Raw genomic sequence first — 23,164 nt, 5'->3', positions numbered from 1 at the left:
GGAACTATCCACGTTGACATTTGGCTTCCTCAGGGCAGATTCACTGAATGACGAAGACAGATCGCTTCTTGACCTACTCCTGACAGCGGCGACTAAGATCATTCTAAATAACTGGAAAGACACTCCAAAAGCGTCTTTCAAATGCTGGTTGAACTGGGTCTCCAACTTAAGGGGTTCTGTCAACATTGCTCTCCAACCCCCCCCCAGACACATTTGGGATAGTCTTGATCAATACTTCAAATAACAAACCGCCATGAACCACATCTCCCGGCCTGCTCAATTAAACAATTAACTGTAATGCCCTCACACTAGCTCATCGTACCCTAATTAGTCTATAAATACTGTCAATGCATATATTAGATTATTTGATACTTAACATTGGATATATACTCTATTATAATATACTTCTTATTTCATTTATTTTCATAAGAATGTGTTTGTGTACTATATCGTTTGCAGGAGGTTATATAAGGGGACATCCACAACCGTACGTCTATTCCAACCAATGACTGTTCTTTTATCCAGATCGTAATTCCTGCCTTACCATATTGTCACCCATGTTTATTCATCATTGTATTATGTCTTTATTGTTTTCTTAATTTGTCCCTGCATGTGTACTTATTGTGTGCTTTGATTTGTCTAAAAACAACCAATAAATATTAAAATCAACAAAAAAAAGCTCATTTATAGGGTAACATTGTTTAGTTTTAAGCATAAACAATACCATTGAACTACACAAACATTAGAAATGGTTGAGTTATATTTATAACATACATTTAACATTTTTGCAAATCCTTTGCATGATTAGAAAAACTGTGCCTCCATGCATAATGGTTTCAGCTCACTGAACACTCGCCAATAACTATAGCTCGAACCTCTATCATGAACTAATTAATGATAAATTGTGATTTAAAATTTTTAAAGTGTTATGAAAGGTATGATATCATGTGGATCTGAAAGAAACAGGTTAGTATTAGATTGCTTACCTTAGAATATCCCCAGGCGTCAGACTGGATCCGGAAATTTTTACGTAGCAGTACCCTTGCGCATCGGTAGGCGTCGTCCGCGTCTGTCGTGGGCGCCGTGATGACGTGGTCGGAGTACTTTGACGCCGCCTTCGCGCACTGACGTCAGTTCTTCTTTTTTCCACGCCAGCAGCGCAGATCCGGAAAAAGTTGTACCCATAGTCCATTTTTGACTAACTTTTTCGATCCTTTTTGATAATTTTTCAGAGTCTTCGACTCCGAACAGTGCCTTTAGGGATGCCTGGATTTAAACCCTGTGAGGACTGCGACCGACTGATGTCTGTTACCGACCCTCACCGCCGGTGCCTTCACTGTCTCGGCTTCGACCACGACGACAAGGCCTGCCCTGCGCTGCGAGAGGTCCCGGTCCGGACGGAGGTAGAGGGACCGGTCGCGGGGTCGGAGCCATCATAGCTCAGGGAGTCACTATCGGTCTTCGGGCTCGAACTCGTCAGGTAAGCACAAGAAGTGGAAGAGACGTCATCGCTCTTCCGACTCCCCCGACGCTCGCGCGATGCGGCCGGGGGTTCGTGTGACACCGCCCAGCTGGCTCCGTCGGAGTCGCGGGCGTCGCAGCCTGCTTCATACCCTCCGGTCCCTAGGCAGGACGCGACGCCGGAGGAGATCGAGCGCTTCCTCATGGCCATGAGGTCACTCTCCTCCGACAGGCTCCGCTGCGCCTTCGGGCCCAGCGGACCCGTCTGGGGGCCCCAGCGGGTCGGGTGCTTCGGCCCCAACGCCGGCGGGTGCTTCTGCGCCGCCGACGCCTTAGGGCCCGGTGCCGCAGGGCCCCCCTGGATCCGCTTCCGGATCCGGGTCGTCGCTGGTTGACCTGACGACCTCACCGGCGCCAATCCCTAGGATGTCACCTCCGGCGCCGCCTTCGGGCGACGCCGTCCCCGATCCCTCCCTTGATCCGGTTCCGGCGTCCGAGCGGCGCCGCTGGGCGCCGCTCTCGACGCCGCTTGAAGAGTTCTACTTCAACGAACCGGCCCCATCCTTTGACAACCCTGATTATCAGGAAATGGGTGATGAGGAGTATTGGGAGGGGTCTGAGGACCCTCTGACACGTGATTGTCAGTCCCAGCAGGACTAGACAGGTGAACTTGGGATTGCCAGTGGTCTGGACACTTCGCCGGACACTGGTTTTGTCTCACCTCCTACCGTGCCTACGGAGGAGGGGCGACCTACAGTGTGGTGCTGACGCGGGCGGCCAAGGCCTTGGGCCTTGAGCTCCCCGTCGCGGCCGTGAGGACTAACCTCCTCACGGAGGTCCTTAAACCGCAGTCAAGCTCTGCTGAGCCTCTGCAGCCGTTTAATGAGGCCTTGACTGACGTTCTTTTGGGCACTTGGTCCAGGCCCGCTACAGGTCCGCCTGTAGATAGGAACGTGGCCAGACGCCATCGCCCGGCCTGGGCGACCCTTGTTTCCTCTCCTCCCATCCCACCCCCGAGAGCCTGGTCATCCAGGCCTCCAACTCCCAGACCGCATTCCCGACGGCTCCACCTGATCGGGAATCCAAGAGGTACGAGCAATACGGCAAGAAGGTATTCTCCACCCTGAGTTTGGGACTGCGGTCTTCCAACACCGCATGCTTCTTGGGCCGCTACACCCACTCTCTGTGGGACACAGTCGCGGACATGCTGCCAGAATGCCCGGCGGAGGTCAGGGCTAAACTCGCCCAAGCCCTTGCGGAGGGTCGAGATGACGCACGTTCTTCCATCCGGTGTGGGCTGGATACCACCGACACTGAGCAGAGCGATGGCAACGACGGTGGCAATTCGTCGCCACGCCTGGTTGAGGTCCGCCAACTTTTCGGCCGATGTCCAGAATACACTCATCGACATGCCGTTTGATGGCCGTCGCCTTTTTGGCAACAAGGCAGACCATGCGCTGGAGCGCTTTAAGGACTCCAGGGCTACGGCCAAGTCCTTGGGCCTCTCGGCCCCGCGCCAGCAAACGTGTGCCTTTGGCTCCTTTCGTGGCCAAGGAACGGGCGCCCCCACACGTGCTGCCAGCCATGCACCGCAGACTAATTTCCAACGCGGTGGCGGGCGTGGAAACCGCCGTGGCGGCGGTCAGGGACAACGGCGAGGTCAGTCCACACCTACCCCTGCAGCATCCGCCTCAAAACCCTCCTAGTCCGAGCTTTCAGGCCCATGTGACGCCAGTGGGGGGCAGGGTTGGCCTCACCTCCTCCACTGGCGAACTGTCACATCGGACAGGTGGGTGCTGCCAATTGTCCGAAGGGGCTACTCCCTCCCCTTCGAGGCGACCCCTCCAGCCATGCCACCGCAATACCACCGCGTGTCGGGGGATCACTTGCAACTTCTGCAAGAGGAAGTTACGGCCCTCTTGGCCAAGGGGGCCATTGAGCGCGTTCCTGGGCCAGAAGTAGGGTGTGGTTGTTACTCCCACTACTTTCTGGTGCCCAAGAAGGGCAAAGGGGGCCTACGCCCTATCTTGGATCTATGGAACGTCAACGGCTTCCTCCGGAAGGAGAAGTTCAAAATGCTGACACTGGCTCAGGTCTTAGCTGCCGTGGACCCAGGAGACTGGATAGTAGCGTTGGACTTGCAGGACGCTTATTTCCACATTCCCGTCCTGCTGGCCCACCGGCGCTAGCAGTGGTTCATGGTAGGCCACGAGCACTTTCAGTTTACCGTGCTCCCCTTCGGCCTTACCAGCGCCCCACGGGTGTTAACGAAGGTGATGGCGGTGGTCGCAGCTCATCTGCGCAGGTTAGGGGTTTCAGTCTTCCCCTACCTCGACGACTAGTTGTTGAAGGCGGACTCGCCCCAGACAGTCGTCGGCCACCTCGAGACGACAGCAGACCTCCTGCACCAGCTGGGGTTCTCCATCAATGTGCCAAAGTGACACCTGTGCCCCTCCCAGAAGCTCCTCTTCATCAGAGCGGTTCTCAACTCGCCGCAGTTTCGGGTTTATTCTCCCGAACAGCGGGTTCGGGATATTCAGGGTCTGATTCCGATCTTTCAGCCTTTATCACGCCTCTCGGTCAGGTTGACGCTGCAGCTTCTGGGACTGATGGCCTCCTGCATCCTTCTGGTGCATCACGCACGTTGGCGGATGCGGGCTCTGCAGTGGGACCTGAAGTTTCAGTGGGCCCAGCATCAGGGCAACCTGTCCGACCATGTCCTGATCTTGGAGGGCACTGCGAGACAGCTGTAGTGGTGGCTCACGGACCGCGATTGTCAGCGGCAGATCCCTCTCCCTTCCCCAACCGGAGCACGTAGTTGTGACGGACGCGTCCCTCTAGGGCTGGGGAGGCCACATGGGAGAGACGGAGATCAGAGGCCTCCCTTTTGGAGCTGCGGGCGATTCGTCTAGCACTGAAGGCATTCATCCCCTCTGTCCGGGGGAGTGTAGTCCAGGTGTTCACGGATAACACCACCGCCATGTGGTACTGCAACAAACAGGGCGGGTAGGGTCGCGGTTCCTCTGCCAGGCTGGAACATCAGGGCGTGACCCTGGTGGTTCAACACCTGGCAGGTTCTCTGAACGCTAGGGCGGACGAACTCAGCCGCCGGTGCATGATGGATCACGAATGGCGTCTGAACTCGGACGTGGCGCAAGGTCTCTTTCTGCAGTGGGGAGAGCCTTGGTTAGATCTATTCGCCACATTAGAGAACGCGCAATGTCATCAGGTCATCAGTTCTGCACGTTGGAATTTCCAAGGCAGCCCTCGCTCGGAGACGCTTTTCGTCGCGAGTGGAGTTGCGGTCTGTTGTACGCCTTTCCGCCTATACCAATTCTGCCCAGAGTGCTGAAGAAGATCAAACGCGACCGGGCCCAAGTCATCCTTGTGGCTCCAGACTGGGCACGAAGGTACTGGTATCCCAAGATACTCAGTATGTCAGTCGATCCCCCGGTTCGTCTGCCTCTTCAGGAGGACCTTTTGTTGCAGCAGCAGGGGACGGTCCTCCACCCGAACCTGTCCAGTCTCCACCTCCATGCTTGGAGATTGAGCGGCAACAGTTGAGGCCATTTGACTTGCCTCCTGAAGTCTGTAACGTCATTCTGGCAGCCAGGCGTCCCTCCACAAAGTCGGTATACGCCTGCAGGTGGAACAGATTTGTGGCATGGTGCACAGCAAAGGCTGTGGATCCTCTCTCTGCCTCTCTTTCTGAGGTTCTTCTCTTCCTTCTTTCTCTTGCCCAGCAGGGCTCTGCTCTGGGCACTATCAAGGGCTACCTTTCTGCCCTTTCAGCCTTTCTAAGGCTGCCTGATCAACCATCTTTGTTCAAGTCCCCTATTGTAACTCGTTTTCTGAAAGGCATCACACACACGTTTCCACCTGTTCCCTTCGTGATGCCTCAGTGGGACTTGAACCTGGTTCTTACTTATCTGATGTGCGCTCCCTTTCAGCCACTTCACAACTGTCCTCTCTTCCTTCTTACTCTGAAGAAGCCTTCCTGGTTGCCATCACCTCTGCCATCACCTCTGCCAGGCTCTTTCTTCCAAACGTCCTTTCCTTTCTGTCCATCCGGACAAGGTTGTGTTGCGGACTAGACCCTCTTTCCTGCCCAAGGTTGTCACAGCCTTCCACATCGGGCAGTCTATCACCTTGCCCACCTTCTTTCCGCCTACGCATCCCTTAAAGGAGGAAGAGCGGCTCCACCGTCTGGGCCCAAAAAGTGCGCTTTCGTTCTATCTAGATCGCACACGCCACTTCCGGGTGGATGACCAACTCTTTGTTGGTTATGTGGGCGCTAAGAAGGGACGGGCGGTGCACAAGCGGACCATCTCTCGGTGGGTAGTCTTGTGTATCAAGGCTTGTTACTCCTTGGAGAAGAAGGAGCCTCCTGTTGGGCTGAGGGCCCATTCCACTCGGGCCACGGCGGCTACCACTGCCCTGGGCTGGGGAGTCCCCTTGCAGGACATCTGTCAGGCAGCTACGTGGGCCTCGCTACACACGTTTGCAAGACACTACTGCCTGGACAACCAAGTCCGGAGGGATGGCTTCTTTGGCCGTTCCGTCCTCCAGGACTTTCTGGTGTGATTATTGGTTCGCAGACCCACCACCGGGGTTGGTATTGCTGGGGTATCTATTCTAAGGCAAGGAATCTAATACTAACCTGTTTCTTTCAGATGAACAAGTTACTTACCTTCGGTAACGATATATCTGTAAGAAACAGTAGTTAGTATTAGATTCCTTACCGCCCCACCCATCCTCCCCGTTCTGCGAACCGATATCTAGGGTTGGAGTCATCCCCTTTCAGGGCCCTAGTTTCAATGGCACCAGTGTTGGTTTTTAACATGGCTCTGCGTTTTTGGCACGGAAACGCTGTGTATAAGAACTGACGTCAGCACGCGGAGGCGGCGTCAAAGTACTCAGACGACGTCATCACGGCACCCACGACGCGGACGACTGACGCGGAGCCGCGGACGACGCCTACCGACGCGCAAGGGTACTGCTACGCAAAAATTTCCGGATCCAGTCTGACGCCTGGGGATATTCTAAGGTAAGGAATCTAATACTAACTACCGTTTTTTACAGATATATCGTTACCGAAGGTAAGTAACTTGTTCTTTAAGTAATGTAATATATAAAGGTATAAGCAGTGCTTGGAGGAGGACGGAGTTATAGTTATAGGTGAGTGTTTAGTGATCTGAGAACAGCGTGTATGGCGCTGCAGTAGTTGTAATCATGCAAAGAAGTTGCATGAATGTAACATTTCCTAGCTTTAGTCATGGAAAGTTTCAATTCCAATAAAGACCTGGAGGCGAGGATTATGCTTAACTTTTCTTCACTTTGATTAACAGCAGCTATAACAGCTCAAAGAAAAATCTTCCTTTCTCATGAAACTTTGAGAAGTGTCATAATAGCGACATCATCCAATCGGAATGTCCTCCTGTCAGTATAGTCCTTTCACGTTCTTTATGCACCCTCTTTCTTCATGCGACCAACATTGTCAAGGAAACCCTAATCACTTCTATTTAGAAAATATTGCTCTCTGCAAGAAAGACCTAAGGGGATCCTTTGTAATTGAATTGCTTTGATACCTCAGGGGCAACATAAGCATGTACATAAAGCAATCCCAATATCCAACTTTATAATTTCGCATGAGCCTATCCCAGAGGCAAATTATTTCTCCACTCAAACTTTGATGTCCATATACCATACGACGTTCACATCTTCACCCCTTGTATCTCCAAACAGACTCAAAAGGAGTGGGGGAGGTGATTTAGCCATGCTGGGTGGGAATAATCCTTGTCTCTGTATCCTTTATAGACTTAAAACTTTCTGTTAGTAATGCTAGAAAATTGACATTCTAAGTCCTGATCAGAGGCGAGGATTATGCAACTATTGTGGCCATATTATCCACTGGTTTAAAATAAAGCAACATTCTTCCGTTATAGCTTCATAAGTTTTAAGATATCTGGCCACACAGAGTTTAGGGCTAGCTGGAACAGCAGGGTAACCCACCACTCTAGAATTCGATTTAGTTTGTCTAGAAATGTGAAAGTAACTCCCTCAGGAGTAAATACCTACCTGTAGTATCCAGGGCCCATAAATCGGAGACCTGCTTACTTGAGAGAAAACACTGCAGCATGGCCAGCATACCTGATATCTGTTATCCGGGCGAGTGTATAGTAGCCTTGGACCTGCAGGACATATGCTTTCATGTTCCCGTCCTGCAGTCCCACAGGCCGTTACCTGCGGTACATTGTTGGTAAGGAGGAGTTTCTGTTTGCTGTGCTCCTCTTTGGCCTTACCAGTGGCACTCAAATGTTCATGAACTTGATGGAAATGGTTGCCGCCAATCTTTGGAAATTGAGGATACCAGTTTTTCCATGATTGAATAACTCTCGCTTAAAGCCAGGCTCACCATGCTCCGTCGTCAACCAACTCCAGACAACTCTGAACCAACTGATAACATTGCGGTTCTGAATCAACCAGCAGAAGTCACACTGAATCCTTCGCAGAGGCTTACTTTTATAGGAGCTGTTCTGAACATGGTGCATTCCAGGGGCTTTCCTCTGTGGCAACAAATCCAGGGGACTTGGGCTATGATCTCGATGTTTCAGCCTCAGTCCTGGATCCTCTCAGCAGTGGTGCAACCTGACCAGCAGCAACCCCTCACTCACCTAAGCGTGGAAGGGTGTACTCAGATGTGAGTCCCTTGCTCATTGCACCATCAGGATTCAAGCAAGCCGGGCCGAAGACGGCTGAAATGCCAGAAACCGGTCCCCGGTAGCTTGTTTCCTTCCCAGTGTAAGAATTGGCTTTTGTAGTTTGGTTTGCACTGTTCCCATCATGCACTGGGACAGGAACAGACTAATTTGCATACAGCCAGGTTCTGAAACTGGGATGGTGCAGTGAGCTAAAAAACGGTGTTGGATCTAGCCCTGATCTCTTGACTGGGTGAGAGTATTCTGCTTAATTCAGAGACTCTGTCCCTCACCACCCCTTGTTGTAAATATTTTTGTCCACCCTAAGCGTGGAAGGGTATACTCAGATGTGAGTCCCTTGCTCATTGCACCATCAGGATTCAAGCAAGCCGGGCCGAAGACGGCTGAAATGCCAGAAACCGGTCCCCGGTAGCTTGTTTCCTTCCCAGTGTAAGAATTGGCTTTTGTAGTTTGGTTTGCACTGTTCCCATCATGCACTGGGACAGGAACAGACTAATTTGCATACAGCCAGGTTCTGAAACTGGGATGGTGCAGTGAGCTAAAAAACGGTGTTGGATCTAGCCCTGATCTCTTGACTGGGTGAGAGTATTCTGCTTAATTCAGAGACTCTGTCCCTCACCACCCCTTGTTGTAAATATTTTTGTCCACCCTAAGCGTGGAAGGGTATACTCAGATGTGAGTCCCTTGCTCATTGCACCATCAGGATTCAAGCAAGCCGGGCCGAAGACGGCTGAAATGCCAGAAACCGGTCCCCGGTAGCTTGTTTCCTTCCCAGTGTAAGAATTGGCTTTTGTAGTTTGGTTTGCACTGTTCCCATCATGCACTGGGACAGAAACAGACTAATTTGCATACAGCCAGGTTCTGAAACTGGGATGGTGCAGTGAGCTAAAAAACGGTGTTGGATCTAGCCCTGATCTCTTGACTGGGTGAGAGTATTCTGCTTAATTCAGAGACTCTGTCCCTCACCACCCCTTGTTGTAAATGTTTTTGTCCACCCTAAGCGTGGAAGGGTATACTCAGATGTGAGTCCCTTGCTCATTGCACCATCAGGATTCAAGCAAGCCGGGCCGAAGACGGCTGAAATGCCAGAAACCGGTCCCCGGTAGCTTGTTTCCTTCCCAGTGTAAGAATTGGCTTTTGTAGTTTGGTTTGCACTGTTCCCATCATGCACTGGGACAGGAACAGACTAATTTGCATACAGCCAGGTTCTGAAACTGGGATGGTGCAGTGAGCTAAAAAACGGTGTTGGATCTAGCCCTGATCTCTTGACTGGGTGAGAGTATTCTGCTTAATTCAGAGACTCTGTCCCTCACCACCCCTTGTTGTAAATATTTTTGTCCACCCTAAGCGTGGAAGGGTATACTCAGATGTGAGTCCCTTGCTCATTGCACCATCAGGATTCAAGCAAGCCGGGCCGAAGACGGCTGAAATGCCAGAAACCGGTCCCCGGTAGCTTGTTTCCTTCCCAGTGTAAGAATTGGCTTTTGTAGTTTGGTTTGCACTGTTCCCATCATGCACTGGGACAGGAACAGACTAATTTGCATACAGCCAGGTTCTGAAACTGGGATGGTGCAGTGAGCTAAAAAACGGTGTTGGATCTAGCCCTGATCTCTTGACTGGGTGAGAGTATTCTGCTTAATTCAGAGACTCTGTCCCTCACCACCCCTTGTTGTAAAAAAAATGTGTATAAGAACTGACGTCAGCACGCGGAGGCGGCGTCAAAGTACTCAGACGACGTCATCACGGCACCCACGACGCGGACGACTGACGCGGACGACGCCTACCGACGCGCAAGGGTACTGCTACGCAAAAATTTCCGGATCCAGTCTGACGCCTGGGGATATTCTAAGGTAAGGAATCTAATACTAACTACCGTTTTTTACAGATATATCGTTACCGAAGGTAAGTAACTTGTTCTTTAAGTAATGTAATATATAAAGGTATAAGCAGTGCTTGGAGGAGGACGGAGTTATAGTTATAGGTGAGTGTTTAGTGATCTGAGAACAGCGTGTATGGCGCTGCAGTAGTTGTAATCATGCAAAGAAGTTGCATGAATGTAACATTTCCTACCTTTAGTCATGGAAAGTTTCAATTCCAATAAAGACCTGGAGGCGAGGATTATGCTTAACTTTTCTTCACTTTGATTAACAGCAGCTATAACAGCTCAAAGAAAAATCTTCCTTTCTCATGAAACTTTGAGAAGTGTCATAATAGCGACATCATCCAATCGGAATGTCAGTATAGTCCTTTCACGTTCTTTATGCACCCTCTTTCTTCATGCGACCAACATTGTCAAGGAAACCCTAATCACTTCTATTTAGAAAATATTGCTCTCTGCAAGAAAGACATAAGGGGATCCTTTGTAATTGAATTGCTTTGATACCTCAGGGGCAACATAAGCATGTACATAAAGCAATCCCAATATCCAACTTTATAATTTCGCATGAGCCTATCCCAGAGGCAAATTATTTCTCCACTCAAACTTTGATGTCCATATACCATACGACGTTCACATCTTCACCCCTTGTATCTCCAAACAGACTCAAAAGGAGTGGGGGAGGTGATTTAGCCATGCTGGGTGGGAATAATCCTTGTCTCTGTATCCTTTATAGACTTAAAACTTTCTGTTAGTAATGCTAGAAAATTGACATTCTAAGTCCTGATCAGAGGCGAGGATTATGCAACTATTGTGGCCATATTATCCACTGGTTTGAAATAAAGCAACATTCTTCCGTTATAGCTTCATAAGTTTTAAGATATCTGGCCACACAGAGTTTAGGGCTAGCTGGAACAGCAGGGTAACCCACCACTCTAGAATTCGATTTAGTTTGTCTAGAAATGTGAAAGTAACTCCCTCAGGAGTAAATACCTACCTGTAGTATCCAGGGCCCATAAATCGGAGACCTGCTTACTTGAGAGAAAACACTGCAGCATGGCCAGCATACCTGATATCTGTTATCCGGGCGAGTGTATAGTAGCCTTGGACCTGCAGGACATATGCTTTCATGTTCCCGTCCTGCAGTCCCACAGGCCGTTACCTGCGGTACATTGTTGGTAAGGAGGAGTTTCTGTTTGCTGTGCTCCTCTTTGGCCTTACCAGTGGCACTCAAATGTTCATGAACTTGATGGAAATGGTTGCCGCCAATCTTTGGAAATTGAGGATACCAGTTTTTCCATGATTGAATAACTCTCGCTTAAAGCCAGGCTCACCATGCTCCGTTGTCAACCAACTCCAGACAACTCTGAACCAACTGATAACATTGCGGTTCTGAATCAACCAGCAGAAGTCACACCTGAATCCTTCGCAGAGGCTTACTTTTATAGGAGCTGTTCTGAACATGGTGCATTCCAGGGGCTTTCCTCTGTGGCAACAAATCCAGGGCACTTGGGCTATGATCTCGATGTTTCAGCCTCAGTCCTGGATCCTCTCAGCAGTGGTGCAACCTGACCAGCAGCAACCCCTCACTCACCCCCTACTCAGAGCTGACTGTGTTGATAGATGCATTACTGTTGTGTCGGAGAGGCCGTCTCGGAGAGGTGATGATCAGAGCGCTTTGGTTTCCAGAGGAAACTTAGCTCTACATAAATATGTTGAAGGTATGTGTCATCAGTCTGGCGTTGAAGGCTTTCTTGCCGTCCTTCAACAGATGGCTGGTACAGATCCTCGTGGACAACTCCACACCATGTAAAAATGTAACAAAGTAGCAAAGTGAGGTACTGGGTCCTGCGCCTCTGGAGTTGGCTAGAATGTCAGGGCAACTCCCTGATCGTGAACCACCTGGAGGATCATTAAAAACCTGGGTGATTGAGTACAGCTGGCGCCGCTTGGTGGATCGCGAATGGCGGTTGCTTCCTGAGGTCGCGCATGGCATGTTTTGACAGTGGGGAAACCCTGGCTGGAGCACAAGGCTATCAAATGCCTTTCTGCCTCTGCCTCCCCTGCCAAAGACCATCAGCTTATTGGGGGGCTCTCAGAGGGCAAAGAAAGACAAGATAGTGCAGAAACAGACTTTGTCAAGGTAGATAGTTCTCTGCATTAAGATCTGCTATGCATTAGTCCATTGGCATGCGGAGTGCTTGTTCTTGATATCTACCAAGCTGTGATGTGGGCGTTGGTGCACGGTTTAACAAATAACTTTTTCCTTGACAGCCAGGTCCAACAGGAAGGGAATTTTGCCTGTTCGATTATGCAGGTCTTTTTAGTTTGTGCCCAATCCACAGACCTTCCTCCTTTGGGAAGTACTACTTTGATATCTATTCTAAAGGTGAGTAATCGGTGTCTAGAAGTATCCATCAGAGGAATAAAATACTTACCTTTCGTACGCTTTTTCTGGTGGATAATCTAACCGCATATTCCGCATTGCTCTCCCATCTCTCCTTTCTGTGGACTGTCCTGTTTTAGCATCTGAAAAGGTCCCAAATTAGAGATCAGCACAATAGTACCTCCAATTGTTTTGTGCTCCTGCTCTGAGGGTGCTGTAAGAGCCAAGCAATAAACTGATGGTGAACAGGATTGCATTCTGAGGTGGAACAAAGTCAGTACGGAGCTGCAGCGCACAGGAGTATTTCTGTGAAAACTTCAGATTCAGTCTAGCACCTAGGAAATGTTTTAAAGGTGAGGAATCTGTGGTAGATAGTCTCCACTAGAAAGGGCATAACTTAAGATAAGTAACTTGTTTGTCTTCTCTGACAGGAATCCCTTTAAAGGTTCCATTAGATGCTGGAAGAGATAGATTGATATCTTCTTCTTATAAACAGACTCCACAGCTTCAATCATTGATTTTGTTTTCTGCCTTAACAATGTCCAAGGGAACTTAAGTTCACATACCAATAATGCAAGGAATCAGGAACATTCAGTGATCTGATAATAAATAAACATGTGAAGGGTACACTAGTGATCTCCCTTCTATAGAAAGCCAACTGAAGAAAGATCATGTTATTAAAGTACCAGAGCATTCTTCCTAAAGCACTATGGGATGGCTTCCTTTGAGCTAGTTCTTAAGGCTGCATCATAACTCCATATTTAAATTGGTCTATTGTTGGGAAACTAGAATCTTATTACAACTTCTAATTGACGGAAGCTACCCCTGAAAAATATAAAAGTAGCAATGAAATGAGTATTGTTCTCCCCTAGAAAACAGCTCCTGTCCTCTAAGCTGAGTGTGTCACCACATATTGCTCTCGCACCAGTAAAGTGATGCAAACTATTGAAAAAACATTGGCCTACTAAATAGGTAAGGAATCTCACAAAGAAATCCCATTTTCTCCTACAATTGGATGAACAACTTCAAATATTGTACACTCTGATAGCTGTTGCACAGCTGGGATTAATACATTAAGTAAGTCCTGGGGTCTGACAGAAATGACAGGACATTATGGAGGTAGGAACTGTGTGGTGTGTAATTTCACTTTCGGACGGATACATGTAATAGCAGATTCCTCACCAAGGTCCTCCAGTTGGAGGGAGTTCCAGTATCGACACCATCTCTGCCTCTTGAACCCACATCGGGTTCAGCACCGACTTCAGCTCCATCCCATGCGCCGGTTCCTCTCACATCAACGCTGATGTTGACACCGTAGGAGGTTGTACATCCCGTAGTGCATTCTGACTTAGAACAAAAGTCGCACCCGGCCTGGCCACTGACCAGCATGCAGTCCCCCCTCACCGCATTGCAGAGCTCAGACATTACACAGCCTTTTTGGCATGGATTCAGACTGTGATGACAGGGATGACTATGTTCCCCAATATGATGAGGAAACCTGGTATGAAGATCTTCAGGGTGCCAGTGGGATGGACACTTCAGCAGATACGCACCTTGTGTTCCCTCCGCTTTATGCTCTCACAAGGCTCTTTCATCATCAAATTCACACTATCTATGACTATGGTAGAGGCTTTCCATTTTGCCAGCATCACACTTCTCTTCTAGCCATGCAGGTCTTTTAGCCCTATGTGGTCAAGACAACGGGCAGCCGGGACAACGTGCAGCTCAGTCACTGCTCCTCCAGCAGCGGCAACACGAATTTAATATGTCTTTATTGGCACACAGCCACCCTATCCAATAAAAGGGTCTTTAATTTCCCCCAAGGGTGGCAGGCCATCACTACAGTCAAGTGGGTCCTCCAAATTGACCATCTGTCCATCTTACGTCAGGAAGTGCAGCCCTTTTGGCGAAACGGGCCATAGCGAGGGATCCTGCATCAAAAGTTGGAACTGGTTGTTACTCCTGCTATTTCCTTGTGCTGAAGAAGGACAGAGATCTACCTTCTATTTTAGACCTTCATTCCCTTAAAACCGTCTGTGGAAGGACAGCTTCAAGATGCTGACCCTAGCCAAGGTACTATATACACTGGACCTTGGAGACTGGATGGTAGTGTTGGACCTGCTGGACCTTTATTTTCACATTCCTGTCCTGCAAGCCCCCAGGCTCTACCTGCATTTCACGATGGGCCAGAAGCAGTTTGTTTGTAGTGCTCCACTTTGGCCTCACCAGTACCTCATGGGGGTGTTCACAAAATTGATGGCTGTGGTTGCTGCATCCCTTTGGAGTTCAGGGGTAGCCTTGATGACAGGCTTCTGAAGGCGGGCTTGCCTCATGCAGGTATCACCCCCTTCAGACGATGGCATACCTTTTCACATCGTTGGGGTGCATCTTCAATGTGCCAAAGTCTGACCTGACTCCTTTGCAGACACTCCTGTTCTCCTATTGCCGGGTCAGCCTTAGTTATTCAATTCACCTGTGATGAGATTTTTGAAAGGTTTACAGCATATGTTTCCTTTGTGATACTCCAGTGGCACTTGAACTTTAACCTCATTCTCTTAATGTGCACCCATTTTGATCTGCTGCACAGTTGTCCCTTCAGACCTTTAAGACATAACATCAGCTAGATTTGTGAGTGAGTTTCAGTCTCTTTCTGTCAATCTACTGTATACCACCTTTTTACCAGATAAGTTGGTTTTTGAAGACCAGAGCTCCATTTCTCCCAGAAGTCGTTACTCGTTTTCATGTCAAGGAGGCTATCATCCTTCTGTCATTCTTTGCTCCACTTTATCCCTCTAAAGAGGAAGAGAGACTTCATTGTTTAGACCTTGAAAGAACATTAAGCTTCTTATCAATCTTACCGAGGGACATTGAGAGGGCAGGCAGTTATTTGTGGAGTTTTCTGAAACAAAGCACAGCAAGGGAGTGCAAAAATTAGATCATTACTCAATGCATGGTTCTCTGTTTAAAGATATGCTACACATTAGGGAAAAAGCAGCCACCAGAAGGCTTGTGAGATCATTCCAGCAGGGCCAAAGCTGCTTCGACTGCGTTAGCATCTGGAGTGCCGTTGTTGAACATCTGTTAAGCAGCAACATGGGCATCGTTACACACGGTCACAAAGCACTACTGCCTCAACCGTCAGATCAATTGATGAGAGTAGGCATTTTACCTGCTCTGTTCTGCAGGAAGTTTTCATCTTAGCCAGTTCACTAACCCACCACCTTGTGAGGTGTTCACAAGATGAAGCTGCAATTATATCCATCAAAAGAACACGTTACCTAACTTCGGTAACTATCTTTCTGGTGGCTTCTCCATCTAACCGCAAATTCCTCACTTACCCCACATCCCTGTTCTGTGAAATGGGCTCTTTCTTCATCTAGTAATGTTCCAAGTCTAGAGATCTACACTCTGGTCATGCCAATCTGCAAATGGGCTCTTCAGTGAGGGCACTAACAGCTTAGAAAGCAACTAACATCCGCGCCCATGGGTGGTGCTTACATGTCATTCCGTTTGTCACTTAATGAGTAGAACAACATTTGTGTAGAGCTACACGAAGCCTGTCGGTGCACAGAACTGCTTTAAAAGTTTCTGGATCCAGTCTGGCATTAGATGAGGAACCCGCGGTTAGATAGAGTATCCACCAGAAAGATTGTCCCCAAAGGCAAGTATCTTTTCCTTTTACCAAGATGTTGTTCCACAACCAAGTCAAATATGACCTCTTAACATTCAGCAACTCTTCTAATGCTCTATATTGTATTTGGTCTCCTTGTGAATTAATTTATGAATTATTAACAACCCAACAAGTGAAAGCAAGAATCTCCCAACATTGTAGTCAAATTTGTAGTCAAATTTGTTATAGGGTGACTCCTGTCTCAATGAACACTCATTTCAAGGCTACACAGGTAATTACTTCAAGTGGTTAGTCATCCAAATGGTGAAAAGTCCCCCTAGAGGTGGTGACTTTTGAGGTCATTCTGCAAAGACTGGAATGGGAATGGATACAGCAAATGTCACATTCATGACATTTGCGTTTCCTATATACACAGGGCTATATACGCGAAATATATATATGTATATACTTAAATATGTTGTTCCATTGCCTTCGTTACATATGCATGACATTTGCTGTTCCTTTGTAGACATGACTATATACTGCAATTTGTTTATGGGTTCCCTCGCCTGCTCATGTGATCTTGTTACATATATACCAGAATAGTTGTCTCTTTAATTTCTTAAAATTACCCAGAATGTGGAGTTGGTATTTACAAGTTAGGCTTTTATTTTATGAAATTCATATTTATCTTTTTCAACTCTTTCCAGTCATATGTAACCCAAGTATACTCTTTCAAATTGCAGGGCTCTTTTCTTTGGGAAACAATACATTTATTCAGTAAACAAAAACTCCCAACGGCGGCTGACCAAAGGTTCAGCACTTCAATCCCTGTCTAAAAGCAATAAATGTCCTGTGCATCCACTTCCTGAGCTTGCCGCAGTTAAGCTCAACTGGTATCCAGAAAAATGAATTCTGTTGATAAAAAGAAGGTGCACCGGGAATGGAGTCCAAGTCATCAAATCAGTCCAGCAGTGTCCTTTATTGTAGAACATTTCTAAAAAATGGACATCAGCCAACGCGTTTCGTTCCCATGAAGGAACTTCATCAGGGCTTAAAAATGTAATTTGAAGACTAGTGTAGCCTCTCAAGCATAAGTCCACAATAAACCGATTCAATCTTCTGACTAATCAGGTGGGAGTATATTTCTCCATTCATTGTGGGGATCCCCTAAATTTACACCGGTTGTGAATGGAGATAGCACCTTTGTGAATTATTTGTGCTATTTTCTCTGTACTCCAGGCCTCCCTGAGTAGCTTAAACGCTTGCCTCTACTTGATTTGCAGATTACACATCCTCCATTCTACAGTGGACAGTTATGGTCACTCCCCCGGCCTCACTTTGAGGTCTAACAGCCATTTATGTCTGGGACAAACCTGAAGCACCCCTAATTCGATTTTCAGGTTGGTCAGTGATAGTCTCTCTATCCTACCACTAGCGGCATGGAGTTTTTGATCAATTTATTAGTGTGAAGGACAAAAACTATTGCTGCTCTCCACTATACCTCCTTCTATGGCTCCATTGAGGCACCCATACTCTTATGCATTTTTTCTGGTGCAGTTATGATGATGAACGCACACAATCGATTCCTTGTTTTAGTGAAAAAACATTCACTGTTCAAACAAGTTAAGTCGTAGAACTGGCACTTTTAATACTCGCTCTCTTCTTCACAGGTAGCCAGTAGAGGGCTTTTAGAGAGTGTGTAATATGGTTGTAGCTTTTTGGGCCACAAAGACGTGCTGTATCATTTTAAACACTGATATTTGGTGATTGATTTGTTGGGCCCATATACAAGGTGTTCCAGTAGCCAAGGCAGGTGATCACAATGGCAAGGATAATTCAATCTTTTTCATAAGTGGAGGAGGGCAGTGTATCGCGTAACAGATGACTGATGAAAAGATTTGACAGCATTTATTTTCAGTTTTAAAGAGAGCTCGCTATAGAACATAACACCCAGTTTACAGACTTTAAGCAATGGTTGTGAAAGGGAACTTAGATGTAACTTTTGTGCAGCCTTTATTTTTGATGTTCTACATTGTTTTGACACTATGCATCCTTGACATACTTTCCATTTGCAACAGGTTTTCAGCTCTGAAGGTTCCTGGCTCTGCGTCAGCGAGGCATTGCAGATATTTGGAGGATTGGGGTACATGAAAGATTATCCATATGAGCGCTATCTCCGGGACAGCAGAATCCTCCTTATCTTTGAAGTAAGTGTGGAAACGTATTTTGGGACTCAATTGATTTATGAATCCTCCAAGGTCAAAAAAAATATGAAGCATTTTATTAGTTTCATTACAGAGTACTCTTGCTTACTGAAAGAAGAGGAGTCTGTTAGAACGAGAGGAAAAGAGGTGCAATCAACATTTGCACCCTCCGTTTCTAAGCGCTAAGAACACCAAAGGCAAATGTGGCCGGTCTTGGGGAGGTTAGATAGGCAGTCATTCACAGGAAATTACCCATTTTTGGGAGCCCTCTGGTCATGTTGTGTCTCACAATATGAATAGGACCAAGGAGAGTCACAATAATTTGAAAGGCGTGGCCTTTCTCTCTCACACACACACACACACACCTCTGGGTGTCCTGCTTCATCATTGGCCAGGCCACATTCACCAGAGGAAGTTCTAGTGGTGAATGAGCTCCTGTGATATAAATTACATAAAGAAAGATATCCTTTCTCAAATAGCATCAGAAGTTCAATGTGCACTATTTTAAACTTTCCAAGTGACGTGTTAGCTTGGCAAACCTCCCTTAGATAAAAAAGGAAAAAATCTCTGAAATGTTCCTATTCTACATCAATACAGTCCGTATTATTGTGACATTCAACAACACACAAGAAAATATAAGGGCATCACAAATCTTTCTTTAACCGCAGGCCGCAAAAAATCCAGGGTATCGCAGTGATAGGGAGAGACCGGGAGACTTATTGGCACACTCCTTCTTTCTCCTCTAAAGATAAGAATGACCTCCTTTTGGAGAATTGGGACAACTACTTAGGTCATTTAGGGCCCAACTTCCTATCATTCTTCCTAAGTGCTTAGTCACTTGCTGCTGATAGGGGGGCATATTTCCGATCAGTTAACCTTTTATACAAAACCCATGCTCCATGTATAATAACGATTTTATTTCTGATAAAGTATGTTTTAGTATCACCTCATCATGCGTTTCAAGTAATGTGCACCAATATTCCAGGCTGCTACTTCACACTAAAAATTGAATAAGCTTGAATTTCAATGTATGTGGACTCTCATTCATCTATTCTTTCCTTTTCGTATGGCTTTCAGTCACCATTGTTTCATAAATCTGTATAGATGAGCTCTTATCGAATAAAGGTACTTTCTGATGAATGCTTCTAACTGCAGAATGCTCACCATATAATATTCCCCCAGTGTATGCAAATTTACCAGCTATGCTCCTGTGCATCTGTAGGTGGCGTGGTCAAGTGACATAGCAGATCTGTACAGAAGCCCCACATGTGTGCACTGATATCATTTTTTTCTTTGCACGCCCTCCAGCATAGATCTGGAGCTCCGCATCCATCTTTGTCAGGCTTCTAACTACTCCACAGTTCTTAAAAATGTACTGACTGTGGCAAGCCTGCCTACATCAGCCAGCCGTTGCGGTACGGAAATACAGCAATCCCTGATCTCTCAAAATCTATCTCCATCACTTTTGTGAACACACAAGGAGCACCCATGAGGCTGAACGGGAGCACAACAAACTGGAAATGTTCCTGGCCAACCCAGAACTGCAGATAGCGCCTGTGGGAGTGCAGTTTTTTAAAATCTCCCTTACATGAGAATATGGGTTAGATTTGGCACCAGTGGAGAACTCACAGACCAGATCAGCCTTTGTTATTCAATTCATCTATTGTGATGAGATTTTTTAAAGGTTTACAGCATATGTTTCCACCAAAATCCTTTGTGCTGCCCCAGTGGCACTTGAACATAGTACTAATTCTCTTAATGTGCACCCATTTTGATCTGCTGCACTGTTGTTCCTTCAGACTTCTGACCTTGAAGACAGTCTTTTTCATTGTCATAGCATCAGCTAGATTTGTGAGTGAGCTTCAGGTTCTTTCCATCAATCTACTGTATACCACATTCTTCCTGGATAAGTTGGTTTTGAAGACCTGAGCTTCATTTCTCCTGGAAGTAATTACTAATTTTCATGTCAACCAGGCTATCACCTTTCAGGCACTCTTTGCTCCAATTCATCCCTCTAAAGAGTAAGAAAGACTCCAGTGTTTAGACCCTAAAACAACATTAAGCTTATCAAGCCTACCAAGAGACATTGAGAGGACAATCCAGGTATTTGTGGAGTTTTCAGAAGCAAACCAGGGGAAGGGAGTGCAAAAATGGATCATTGCTCAATGGATTTTTCTCTGCATAAAGATCTGCTACACATTGGGGAAGAAGCAGCCCCCAGAAGGCTTGCAAGTTCATCCTGCAGAGAGTTTGGCAGGGATGCATTATTGTTCCACTTCTAATTATTTTAAATATTATTAAGCTAAGCTTTTTTCTTAATAATGTCCGCTCAGATGTCCCAAGGATAGACGGTGCCACTCTACTCCCACTATTATATGCCAATGATATGGTTCTTATGGCCCGCACATCCAAGACCCTGCACCACATAGTAATTTCTTTTGTCAAGTTCATAGCTGATTTTGATTTGGTTAATAACTATTCTGAACCTTATATTATGGCCTGTGGCCCTAAACGATTGAGTATCCCCACATTAGCTGTTGGTTGTAAACGACTAGACCGGTCCAATTGTGTGTTTTTTACTTGGAGGGGAAGGGGTATTTTTGACTCCTCTGGGACCTGGTCCTCCAACACTTTATACTGCCTTACGAACCTTTCTCAGTCGGGGGGGGGGGGGACCCTCTTTAATCTACCTAGACTATCTGAAGGTAAAGCAGGTAAAGCACTACGAATGTATACGATGCAGTGCATTGCCACTGCTGTGTATGGAGTGCAAAAAAACGATGGATTTAGACCCAGATCTCTGTACTGGGGTGAATGTATGACATTGTTCTGCATTCTGTCCATCAATTGTTGTTTTTGCAACTGCTGTGTATGGAGCAGGAATTTGGGGCTCCGCTGCCCTGTCGTCCCTGTGGATCCTGAACCTGGGTCAGCATTGCAACTCCCCATGTTTGCTGTTGCAAGCCCCACACAACTTTAAAAAATATATATGAGCCTATGCACCTCATTTTTGGACGGCTGGACCACTCTGGAGCACCTTTCGGGTCCCATGGAATCCGTTCCTGACCCCGACTGAATCGGGTACGAATCCACAACCTCCACTGGAGTTTGTTCCAGTGGCGCCTGCACCAATCCCATCATAATTCCTGACTACGACATGGGGCCAGACCAGCGTCATATGATGTTGATGGGACCCGGAATGTTTGCATCTGAAACAGATCCTTATTTTCTAGACATGCCCTGTGAGGATTTTAACTGGAGGGGATCTGAGAATCCCTGTAGTTATTCAAACCTCCTAGAAGAGACCATGACATAGGGTAACTGGTATGAGGAACTGGCTTATGCCAGTGATCTAGATACCTCACCAGACACTGGTCTCCATTTTCTCCCACAGTGACTTCGAAGGAAGGGGGCTCCTTTGCAGTGGTGATGGAGACTGTGGATGAGGTTGTGGACCTTACGCTACCCTTGATGAAGGTCTTGACAGAGGTGCTTCAATATTGGATTATCCGCCTCAGTACCCCTACCCCCTTTATAGAAGCCTTCACTGATGTCCTGCAGCCCTCCTGTGCACAGGACCATTACCCGCCACCATCACCCACGGCTGGGAATCCAGCCTTCCTTACACAGCACCCCACCCCTGTGAGTCTGGTGGTCCAGGCTTCTATGTCAAAGTTAACCCCAGCGCCTTCCATACCACTATGGATAAGGAATTTAAGATGCCTTGGGTGATACCTTTAGGAAGAGGATTTTCGCTTCCACCAGCCTTACATAGCGGTCTGTGAACACCACATGTTTTTTGGCCGATCCTCCCATACGGCATGGGATTTGGTTGTCCAAGTGCTGCCCATGGCCTTGAAGGAGGCCTGAACCATACTCTTCCAAGCAATTGCTGATGGTACATTTACCGGGGTTCTCTATCAATGTGCTGAAGTAGCACCTAACTCCCTCTCAGATACTCACTTTCATCAGAACCATTCCAGAATCAATACACTCCTGGAGAAAGTTAGATAGATCTCTTCGCCAGCTCAGAGAGCATGCAAAGTCAGCACGTTTGTGCGTCAGAATTTTCCAAAGCAGCTCTTGCTCAGTCTTTTCTACACCTTCCCACAAATATCACTTCTACCCTTAGTTCTGAACAAGATGAGTAGCATCTGGGCCCAAGTCATCTTAGTGGCTTTGGATTTGGCACATAGAACTCTTGAGCATGGGCGTCAGTTCTCCAATCAGGCTGCCTCTTTGGATGGATCTCCTCTCGCTGCAACAGGGTAGGGTTTTGCACCCAAATCTGCACACACTCCACCTGCATGCATGAAGATTGAGCGGCAACAGCTGAGCGTATGCGATCTGCCTCCTGAAGTATGTGATGTCCTCTTGGCAACCAGGCGTCCCTCGACAGACTGCATACACATGCCGAAGGGACAATTTTGTGGTTCATTGTACTGTAAAATTGATTTGATACTCTGTCTGCATCCTTGTCCAAAGTACTTTTGTTTGCATTGTCCCTCAGCTGTCAAGGCTTTGCCTTGGGCACAATTAAACGGTACCTTTCGGCCATCTCAGCGTACTTATGGTTGCAGGATCAACTCTCCCTGTTCAAGTCACCTGTTGTGGCACGGTTCCTCTAAGGCCTTCATCATTTGTTTCCCCCTGCTCCGTTTATTTTTCCCCACTGGGATCTAAATTCGGACCTCAACCTTTGAGCCCATACACAGCTATCCTGCAGGGCTTCTTACCATCAAAACAGTCTTGTTGGTGGCTATAACATGGGCCAAGAGGGTTAGCGAACTACAGGTGCCATCAGTTAACACAATCGCCCTCCAGCAAGAACCCAAACCCCCCCATCCCCCATGCCGTGCACTACCTTTTTTTCAAATAATCTGGTCCTTCAAAAAAAGTGGTAAT

The 23,164-nt window shown here is 47.3% G+C and overlaps 1 protein-coding gene across 1 annotated transcript in view; it reads left to right on the top strand.

Annotated features, from left to right (window-relative positions):
• ACAD9 (acyl-CoA dehydrogenase family member 9) overlaps positions 1-23,164 on the top strand; it is a 330,356-nt gene that overhangs the window by 229,247 nt on the left and 77,945 nt on the right. The window contains exon 12 of the mRNA XM_086938986.1: positions 18,134-18,262. Coding sequence (XP_086795112.1) covers positions 18,134-18,262 — 129 coding nt within the window. The remainder of the gene's footprint in view (positions 1-18,133; positions 18,263-23,164) is intronic.

Source organism: Lissotriton vulgaris, chromosome 9 (assembly GCF_964263255.1).
Source record: "Lissotriton vulgaris chromosome 9, aLisVul1.2, whole genome shotgun sequence".
Taxonomy (NCBI): domain Eukaryota; kingdom Metazoa; phylum Chordata; class Amphibia; order Caudata; family Salamandridae; genus Lissotriton; species Lissotriton vulgaris.
This window is presented reverse-complemented; position numbering and strand designations above follow the sequence as displayed.